At 36.3% G+C, this 10,850-nt stretch overlaps 1 protein-coding gene across 1 annotated transcript; it reads right to left on the reverse strand.

Annotated features, from left to right (window-relative positions):
* Positions 1-412: 412 nt before the first annotated feature.
* Positions 413-6,306, reverse strand: LOC116254748 (caffeoylshikimate esterase). The gene is made up of 9 exons (XM_031630309.2): positions 6,121-6,306; positions 5,985-6,032; positions 5,800-5,890; positions 5,684-5,716; positions 5,217-5,363; positions 4,928-5,058; positions 3,790-3,927; positions 1,714-1,812; positions 413-965 (listed from the first exon to the last, which is right to left on the reverse strand). Exons 2-9 carry the CDS (start codon positions 6,003-6,005, stop codon positions 573-575), a joined length of 1,053 nt encoding a protein of 350 aa, XP_031486169.1. The 5' UTR covers positions 6,006-6,032; positions 6,121-6,306; the 3' UTR covers positions 413-572.
* Between the last annotated feature and the right edge of the window lie 4,544 nt (positions 6,307-10,850).

Below are 10,850 nucleotides of genomic sequence, written 5' to 3' on the forward strand. Positions count from 1 at the left end.
GCAAACATTTATTCTTTTAAAGCGAATAGTTTTTAGAAAAATTGTGGCCCTTTTCATTTAAAAAAAATGATCCCTTAAAATTGCGAGACAAAAGCGAAGAAACTAAAATTTTCATCTTTTATTATTTCTTTCTATACCACAACACAACACCAAATACAACACGCATCTTTACTTTTAGGCAAATAAGAAATTATATCTAAGTTTTTAAAGTTTTAATAAACAGCCGCTCGGGTTGAGCTCGAAGCCTGGCTTTGTCTGGCCGGACCCAGCTCGATGCCCAGCATTAGCTAACATCCCATCCCTTTTTGCTTTTCTGTCTAAAAAAATAATAAATATATTAAAATATTTTTTTTTAAAAAAAGTAATGATCTAAATGTTATTGTCTTCAGCTTAGAATTTGATCTCATGAGTGTACAGCAATAATGCCTTCTGATAGACCATATTTATTTTTCTTCTAATGTGAAACATATAACATGTACAATAATTAATTAGCAGTAAGCACTATTAACCATATAATGGGCATGGATTCTTCCCTGAACATTCTTGGGAGTCTACCTCCCCCGCCCAACCCATCACATGGCAGATTGTCGGCATTGGTACATGGGTCGACCTTTCAAACCACAAAGAAAGCTAGCATTCTGGTGCGGCTGACCGCACCTGCGTCCATATGAACCACCACCGAGCCCACCTTGACCAGCAAGGATGCTAGCCGTCCCTGCCGTGGAATGGCCTGGCGTGCCCGGTACTGGGTAGGAGATGCTGTGTGTGTCTAGCCAAGCGATGATGTCCTCGAAGACCATGTCTATGTTGTGGTCGGGCTCGCCGCTAGTGAGCCCATGCCACATTCCCGGGTACAGTCTTAGGGTCTTGTCCGTGCTGCTCGCGTTCTCGTATAGGGCTTGGCTCACGGCTGGGTCTGTGACCGTATCAGCCTCCCCATGTAGCACCAGGAAGGGTAAGGTCACCTGGTCAAAGTCTCATTGTCAATACAGATCAATCGACACTCAAAATTTCTTAGCAAGATTGTCTAGAGCTGATTTAGGGTTACAAATAGGTCCGATGCGGACCAGCTAAATACGTATGAAAATGGATTCGTATGGGACCCCAAGAACGGAAATCACGGGATATATTTCCACCAGGTTTCGAACCTCGGACCTCCTTCAACTTAAAGGCCTCAAGTCCAAAACCCTAGCAAGGCAAAATAGCATTGAATCCAAATCGAGATTATGCGACGAGAACTCTATTATGATAAATATGTATAAAATGGTGCTAATCTCTACTAACTAATCCGAGATGAAGCCAACTAACACTAATCTCTTTCTTCTTCGGTCTTGACTTTTCAGGGCGATTCTATGAATTTGAATGAGCTTTTGCGAACTGGGAAGACACACAATTGGTTCCATATGTGTTTGTATATGCGTGTATGCAAGAGAGAGAGAGAGAAGAAAGAGCCGGACAAAAACAGGTCCAATTGACCTCATAATGACACCTCTAATCTCAAGTTCAACACTACTACTCAATATCATCAAAATAGCACCCTCCATGAATTGAACTGAAGATGTGGCTATAACACACCATTCAACTCAACCGGTTGCGCTACCCATCACTTGGTGTCTATGAGAGAGATACTAGAGAAGGAGAGAGAGAGAGAGAGAGAGAGAGAGAGAGAGAGAGAGAGAGAGAGAGAGAGAGAGAGAGAGAGAGAGAGCAAACCTCATTGAGCCTTTCTTCTAGGCTCATGCTTGTGCGGAGCATCTCAAGAGCAGTCTTGAGTCTGGGCTTATCTTGATATATGAGTTTGTTGCTTCTGATCTGAACAATAAGAACACAAACCCTTGTAAGATTAAAAAACAAAACAAGGAATAAAGAACATAAGGTAAAACTATTTACTATGAAAGGACATATATAAGTGTGACAAGTTCCTAGACCAGATAGGGCCATTATTGTGGAGCTGGAGCCAGAGAGGGCAGAGGGTGGCAATAAATGGGAAACCTGACCAAGCTCAGACCTCCAACAACATGGGGTTTCTCCGACGGTCCTGTGAAACATCAGGCTTCCTCACAGCAATCTCTTAATGAACATCTTTAATTAGCTGCCTCAAGGGGTGACTTGTCAGACAAGGGGTGAATAAAAGGTATATCATTTATTCGATTTTTGTAGACGCTACTCTACTAGATGTTTTATTTTTGTGGGTGAGATCGTAAAAAGGTGGGATCACAATAGTCAAGTTGAAGGGTGTATGGTACCCCACTCAGGTCCTGACGCAACCCAAAACTCCAAAGACAGAGGAAACAGAGAGGCCCCGGGGTTCAATCGAAACATCCATCTAGTTGCTTATTTCTTGTATATTCACTATGAATAATTGCTAACTTAGACACCCCACACACACACATTTATAATATATAGGTGGAAAATTTTGAGGATTATGCATACTGATTTACAAGTCATTCAATCAACTTAATTGATAATTCTCAAAGCAACACATGCCATGTGTATATATATATATATATATATATATATAGAGAGAGAGAGAGAGAGAGAGAGAGAGAGAGTAATCTTGGTCATCCATCTTTGCTTTATTCATCTTGAAAAGATAGATGGCCGAGATAAAAACAAGAAACAAAAATAAAACTTTGATTAACATAACTTTGGTTGGGCTTTCAAAAAATGAGAAAAGACTCAAGGAGGCCACACACCGACACCTAGCTCCGCCGCCATCTCAAGATTTTAATTTTCTTTTTCTTATTTTTAAGTTTGAATTTCAACGTGCTTAGATTTTTAAAATACCTAAATTAAAACCTAAAGCCTTGTCCTCTCCAAACTTTTCTAAGAAAAGGATAAGAACGCCTATATAGGCCTTCATATTCAAACACGTCACGCTATCGAGAAAACGGCAGAACAAGATCACGCAGGGTCCACAATGCCCAATAGTGAACGGCATTTAAGAAAAAATATAATTCAACACTTACAACTTGTAGGTTGGTCAACAAACCATATATTAATTCTGAATAATTTTTCTTTTACTTGAAACTTTTAAAACCTAAGTCTTCTTGACACATGATGCTTAGGAAAAAAAAGAAAAACGCAAGTTCTCTTGTATATGCAAATCTTACTAGATTGTGGGAAAAAAATGTAAAAAAACTATGAAATTCTACAGCTTCTTCGTGATCTTGAAAGATCATGTTTCTTCAAATTTTTAACTAAAAGAAAGCCAACTGCCAAGTTGAGAATTTGAACATAAAAGTTTATTTCTGTAAAAAAAAAAATTACAAGAAATATTACTTGGTGCATTTAGTTTAAAGATGGCTACAGCGCCTGCCACTTGTGTTAGGTGGACCAGGAAAGTGATAGCGTGATGCATGAACGGGGGATGTCGTGTTTGAGCAAGGCACTGTGGATCGTGATTCGTGAACAAAATAAATGAAAAATAATAAAAGAAAATAAATAATCATTTATGTCGTATTTATCAAATTGATATAGGAGACACGAACTGCTCCTTGTACTTATTTTTCAGAAAAGATTTAACATTGTGCCCAAAAGTCATTATAAGATCCAACAACTTCTGAATGGCTTCATCTAGAAACAAAATTGGAAACTTGTAATTCCCAAACAAGTTGGATTCGTGCAACCACTCTTGTACAAATCAGATGTTGAAAAGAAGAAAATCATGAAATTCAAAAAAAAATAACCAGAGAAAACCAGGATGATCGTGGCAGGCGCTGGTGTTCCTATTGCTAATGATGAAGTAGAACAGTAATGGCTACTTAAATTGAGCAGAAATCATTTTACCTCTTCCCTTTTGACTGGATCTTTGAAGGCTGAATCTATGACATCCTTGGTTGGAACGATCTTCCACTTGGGTATCAGTTCTTCAATGGTTGTCAGTATGTTGACAACAACTGGATGTGGTTTCACTTCCTCTGATATCTGCAGAAGAAGCAGGTTGTTGGTGTCAAAACAAGATTGGAAAAAGAAAATCATATTATAATATTCAATCTTTCAACTGTTGATTACAACTTTATGAGCTACATTATTCAAATATGTCTGTTAGGAAATAATGTTCTGAAAAGTTGCCATGATTCTAAGTCACTTTATAAACTGTTTACAGTACAAATTTGCTCGCAGATATTAAGTTTATAACCAATTTGACTCTTCTGGGCAACAGTGGGGAGAACCAAGCTGCCATTTTTCTCTTCTTTCTTTGAAAAGATCTACCTGCCCTTTGAATCTTAGGCATGAAGGAAAGCAATCTGGCCATACCCAGTTGCAGAAGCTATTTAATGGTTTCCATAAAAGGACTGCTGGCAGCTGCTAACTTTTCCCAAGAACAGTTTCACACGTTAGAATTTAAAATAATCCAGAAGGGAAGAAAGTCCACGCAAAGTAGATAGAAATCAAGTCTCGTGGAAGTGCCAACCTTACGAAATATTGCAGTAAATTATAATGCAAAGAATTACAATGTTATCTTCGGTCCTATCGTGAGCGTAAAGAAAAATAAATGCAGAAGTCATTGCTTCCGTTCTTTAAATTCAACAATAGAACGAGTCCCGAGATATCTCTTCACTGATACAAAAGAATATCCTTAGGAGCTGATTTTCTCGGAAGGGGTGGTATATTCTATGAAATATCACATTCTTTCTGCAACTTGATACCCAGAAAACAGTAATTATGGGAAATTTTAATAGATTTATACACTTTATGAACTTTTACATGCTCACATTTGCAGTATTTTTCCTAAGCAGTTTATTTGAGAAATCTGTTCTTTTTTTTTTTTTTCCAAGTATCGCTAGATTATCCTCTCCAGTATCTTCCCAAGAAGAAGATTCATAGCAGTGTTACAAGAAGAAGAAAAAGATTTCCCCATGAATCTATCAACACCCATCATACCTCCGCAGGAAGTTATGGCCTTTAGAAAGGATTCACCTACCTTGCACATAGGGGCAACTAGGACAGCACCGTTCCAGAAAAATGGATCCTTTCTGTGCAGCAACAGAGCCACAGCTCCTCCCATGGACTCCCCATACAGGAACCTTGCCTTGTCTCTGTACGCCTCCTCTTCTGCTTGACCATCAAAAGAATCAGAAACAGAGAAGAGGAAACAGGGATATTTTTTAGAAGAAAGCACAAACATCCTGTTCTGACTTGTGAGTATCCTCCATCTTTCGTGGAGATTGTGAAAGAGATTAAACAATTGAGTATCTGAGAGAGCAAATTACCACAGACGGATTTAAAGAAATCGTCGCAATCATTAACAATGTTGCCGAATTTCTTGATGTAGCAGCGTGCGCCCTGGGATTTGCCGTGGCCTTCATAATCTATACCGAAGACGCCGAATCCTGCTGAAGCGAGTCTCACCCCACAACCTGGATCAATTTCCGTGAACCGAATCAAACAAAGGCACTTGAACAGGGAGTTCCAATTTTCAGAACATCTGCTACCATACTTTCCATGCAAAGAACACAGTAAGCCTAAATGGTTTCTGATCAAGTGAAACTCTTGGATTTCTGCAATTTTTTTCTTTTCAGGTTCTACATAAAATTCATGAACTCAAGGTAAGAAATTTAGATTGCTCATTCAGGGAACGGCAATGACGGTAAACAACAGACTGCAACATTAAGGATGAAGCTTCACTATGTGACAAGTTGATAAATAGTGCTTGAATCTCTTGAATAGATTCCATTACCTCTCATAAACCCACTGCATTCCATACCATACCCTGCAACACAACACAAAAACTTAGTTAATAGAGAACGATTCTGGGACAGGCAATCACTGAATGGCAGGGGAGAGAGGCTCTACCATGGCAAAGAAAAATCAGAGCTTTTGGAGGAACGAGTGGCAGCCATCTACAAGTAAAGAGTTGCACTCCCCTCTGATTCTTTATGTACTCCTGTTTCAATTCACCGCAGAATTTGATCTCACACATCAGCAAAGACATCACTTAACGAGAGAGAGAGAGAGAAAGATGGTTAGTGCAGACTTGCCTCTTGGTATTCAAAATCCATCTAGAAAGAAACACAACGAATCTGCAACTGCAAGAAAGAATCATAAACCCACTTCATTGTTGAGAAGAGGAAGCATTTGGAAGGCAATAACAAACGCGTGAGGTTCATAACTCACCAATAGGACGTTTCTCTCCTCCTCTTTTCTTTGGCTTCTGATGAAACGAAGCGTCGGCCTGCTTGATTTAAAAAGAAAAAGGCAAACAGAAAGTAAAAAGTAAGGGATGAAGACGAAAACGGTGGAAGCGGTGATCTCTTTCTCTTTCACTTTCTTTCTCCATCTCCATCTCCATCTCTATCTCTGTCGACGTGAATTTATAGGGAGAACGGCTTCGCCTGCTTCTACTTTCATTTGCCCCGCTGTTAATTTTTTGTTTCTGTTTTTTGGTAAAATAACATACTTTATTCAGAACAGTCCTTCATTTATATTTATATTGCAAGAGACACCATCTCTTAAGTAGTTTTACTCCCTCCCTCATTTTAGGCCGGAAGTTGCTAACTAATAAGAGAGATGTAATTGGTTCGGGTTCAAGTCGCTTCCGCACTTCACCAAATTGGATTGTGCATAAGGGGATTCAGATTCAGATACAAATGTGAACCTTAGCTTTCAAAACTGAATTTAGATCTGACTAGTGTAAGATCTGAAATCTATATGTAACGTGGACGGTTTTCTTATCATATATTAGTCACACTGAACTCGGATTCGGATTCAGTTATGAACCTGCATGTGAATTGGATTAGTGATCCCATCCAGATTTGTTTATCAAATCCAATTAAATGAATCCAAAATAAGAGCACCAATTGATTTACCTACATCATTTTGTAACTATTATATAACAGCATCCAGAGGGTTGGGTTGGTACAAGGGGATAGAGTAGCTATTGGCATGCAACTAGTCTCTGCTTCAATTTCCAGGGGCCAATTCTCTATGATACAAATGAGGGACCACCAACATGTAAGTTGAAGCGCAGAGGAACGGCATCTCGAGGCACCAAAATAGATCTTGTACTCTAAGTGATGAGGGGTTAAAAAAATAATTGGAGCACCCAAGCCGTTTTAAGGTGGTGTTTGACATCAAGAACACTAACATAGCATTTCTTGAATGTCCCAAAGATTAAGACAACAAATTCTTGACACCAACATTATGTTTCATGAATCTGTCTCAAAGATTATAGCATGTAATTCATAAAATTATTTTACAAATATACCTCAATTTTTATCAATGATTCATGGAACACTATCTCACTAAGCGATCTTGTTTGATCATCCAAACAAGAGGTTAAAAGAAAACAAAATTTTGCATTCTTGGTTTTGATTTGGAGACATAGTATATAGAAAAGCATTTGTTTTCATAGGCGCATCGCTATAATATTCAATATTGTAAGGACGTAAACAAAAAAAATATGAAATCTCAACGTTGCGTTAGAGGTAACAGAGAACTAGCATGAATTCTCTTCGTATCTTTTATATATTCACACACCCGACCACTTGCGTAAGGGAGAAAAACCTGACTTTTTAAATTCATATTAAAAACTGTTTTAAATTAATATGTTTAACTGCTAATTTAAAACCAATCATGCTTTAACTCCAGTGATTTTTGTAAAAACAAGTAATATTTATAGTACCAAAATTTTGATTTTATAAGAGATGTTCATTTTTTTATTTTAAGTAAGAAAACAACTAATTTAATGCATATTTATTATCAAATCACTCTTAATATATATTTATTATCAAATCACTCATATGAAATTAAGTTTCAAAAACAATAATAATTAATTTTAATAGGTCAAATTTTTACTTTACCAAGTTTCCTGTATATATGATCCTTAGCTACGTTATGAAGAAATCCTTGACCTCCTACACTGCTCGAGCAGCCATAATGTTGACTTTGTTTTCTTCTCAAACCTATCTTTTCTTTTTCCAACCTAAAAAGCTTTTGAAGGAAGGATGTTTTTCTAAACACTTTTATATATGTTTCTCTCTTTTTCCATTTCTTTTTTAGTCTCACAACTGTTTCTAATTTAATACCAGTGGTCGGAAGAAACAAAAGAAATCTGAAAACTCCTTCAACAAAACATATATTTTGTTCCACGTAAACGTAAGTTTGACCAGCAACGGTCGCAGCGATGAACACGCAAACGAATCGGTCAAAGCTGAGACGGAGCGTGGGTCCCGCGACGTTGATCGCCCTCATCCTGACACGTCCTCCCGTGCCACACGGGATCTCCGCGTCTCGGCTCCAACCACCTGGCGTGGATTTATTTCATTATTTTTTTTTTCTCGTATCAATCTTTATCTTGTCAGTGGCTTTTCTTATCCTTTTATTTTTCCATTTTAAAATTCATCACAATGATGGAAAAGAATGCATATCGTATCATTTTAAAATTCATTTTGCTCATTTTGTGAGAAACATAGTTTAAGTTAATCATTTTTTAATAATTATTTAATAATTAAAAAATCAACAGCTCTATGACATCAAAATTTTGATAGTAGAAAGATCTTTTTTTTTTTTAAACAAAAATAGCATCATTTGAAACATCATTTACATTAAATATATTAACAGATTCACATTTTGTTTCAAATACTTTTTTAACTCAAATTTAAGAGGTCAGACTTTTGTCCCTTATCTAAGTGCTATGATATTGATGTGTAATAATAAAAGGCCCAAAAGTTGTTTCCATCCTTATCAGGTGAAGAGTCATTGTCACCAAAAGAATTGCTACCCCTTTTCCTTATTTACATATTGAGGCTTTTTAAAAATTAAAAATTTTAGACCTAATATGTTTCTTAGTTTTTTTTTTTTTTTTGCTCCGCCCCTACTTTGTAGGCAGGAACAAAGCCGGAACCATTTTAGTAATGTAATTTCCAAAATTCTTACAATGCTAAAATAACACTTTTGGAAATATTAAGTTTTAATATCATTCAGTTTGAATGTCTGGTATGATAGTTCATGCTATTGTTAGTATTTATATTATTTTATTAATGTTTACTTATGAAAAATTGCCAACAACCTAAACTTCCAAGGTCATAATACCTTTATACCGTTAAGGTTCTGATTTGTTTGGCTGGATGTAAAGTGCATTATTTGAACTTGGGTGTCACGCTTAGTACCATTTGTAGCCCAAAAAGAATAATATTTCAAAAAGCAACCACATGATTCAAACCTCAGGTCACTTATGGTACGCGCCTTGAAGTAGTGTTTATATGATTGAATTGCTCACAATAAAGGGGAAAAATATGCAACTAGATTATGTTTTCCTTTGACAGGCTAATATGGAGTCTTAGCAGAGCTTTTAAACAAATCAGGAGGCAGATTAATAAACTTCATAATTTTTTTTAGGGTTAATTCATATTTTTGATAAATCCTAATGGATTTTTGAAAAGTCTTCACAATTTTAAAAATTTTGAAAATCTAGAAAGGGGCTTGTGACCCCACAAAACCAATAAAAGGAGAATACATTAACAAAATTAATGGGTGACAAGGTTCCATGAATGCAAAGTAAAAGGCAAGAAAGTGACAGCAACTAATTAATAAATGTGTCATTGAGATATCCTCAATGAACAACAAAGGAATTTTAAGGGTCTATGGATTGAACCCAAAGATTTAGACAGATTCACTAAAATACTATGTTACAATATTCTATCAGTCCCGCCCAAGATTGGCAAATTAAACAACTTACTTAAATATATTGTCCTTTTGTAGAGTTACCAAACACATTGATTATATATATTTACATGTAAAACTTTTTCAAAATGATATTTTTGAGTCTTTTTTTTCTATTGAATTCATTAGGCTATAGCTTTTTAAAGTCATTTGGGTTCATTTGATCCAATATGATAGATGGTTAAGAGAAAAACAAGGATCAACATTTTCTGTTCACTCATTTTTCTTAATTGTTTTTTTTTCTACCATCCGTCTATTTCAAATAGACGACATTGGGAGGAGTTACACACAGAGATAGATACATAAGACTTTCCAAAATGATATTGAGTTTTAATTCTTTCTTTCTTTAGATTTCATCAATTCTAGAAAAAAAAAAAAAGTCGTGAAATGGAAAGACAAGTAACTAAGAAAAACAAGAGGAAAAAGTATGCAAGATTACGAACTAGTTGAACCCATTCTCGAATAATTTAAACGCGCAAAAACTTAGAGCTTTTGCAGCTCTTATCCAACAAGTTGCCATTTTTCTTAAAAGGAAATAACGACATATTAATGAAAAAACCGAATCCTTATTGTATATGGCAAATTTGAATGAGGACCTTATACAAATCATTGACCATTTTATGATGTTCAAATTTGGTGGTAGTTAGGCCTGGGCATCGGGGGCCCACTCGGCCCCATAAGAGTAGGACCGGGGTTGGCCCAATGTTTGAAACCCGAGCTTGAGTTCAATTAAAATAAAAAAATTATTTTTTTAAATAAAAATAAAATTTTTTTAATATAAAATATATTTTAACAATAAAATATATATCATTATTAAATAAAATAATAAAAAAATAAATCTAATCAAATCAAGCCCCGTTGGCTGACCTGCGGGGGCCCAATACATTATTGGGCTGGGTACTGAGTACCCAAGCCTGAAGTATAGAACAGTTCTCAACTAGCCATCCATAATTGGTGGGCCCGTTCTAGATTTTGATGGCAGTAGGGAAAGGCATCCGTAATTGGTGGGTCCAGTTATGGGTTTTCTAGCTCAGATTCAGATAGTACGCTTGCAAATGGGTTGGATCCAAAACAGTAGAATACACTTGTGATCTGGTCAAAACCGAACCCCCTACAGCTAAAAATGTCAAAATCTTATACTGGATTCGATACATTTGATCCGATGGAATCTTATCATCAGTTTA

Source organism: Nymphaea colorata, chromosome 5, assembly GCF_008831285.2.
Source record: "Nymphaea colorata isolate Beijing-Zhang1983 chromosome 5, ASM883128v2, whole genome shotgun sequence".
Taxonomy (NCBI): Eukaryota; Viridiplantae; Streptophyta; class Magnoliopsida; order Nymphaeales; family Nymphaeaceae; genus Nymphaea; species Nymphaea colorata.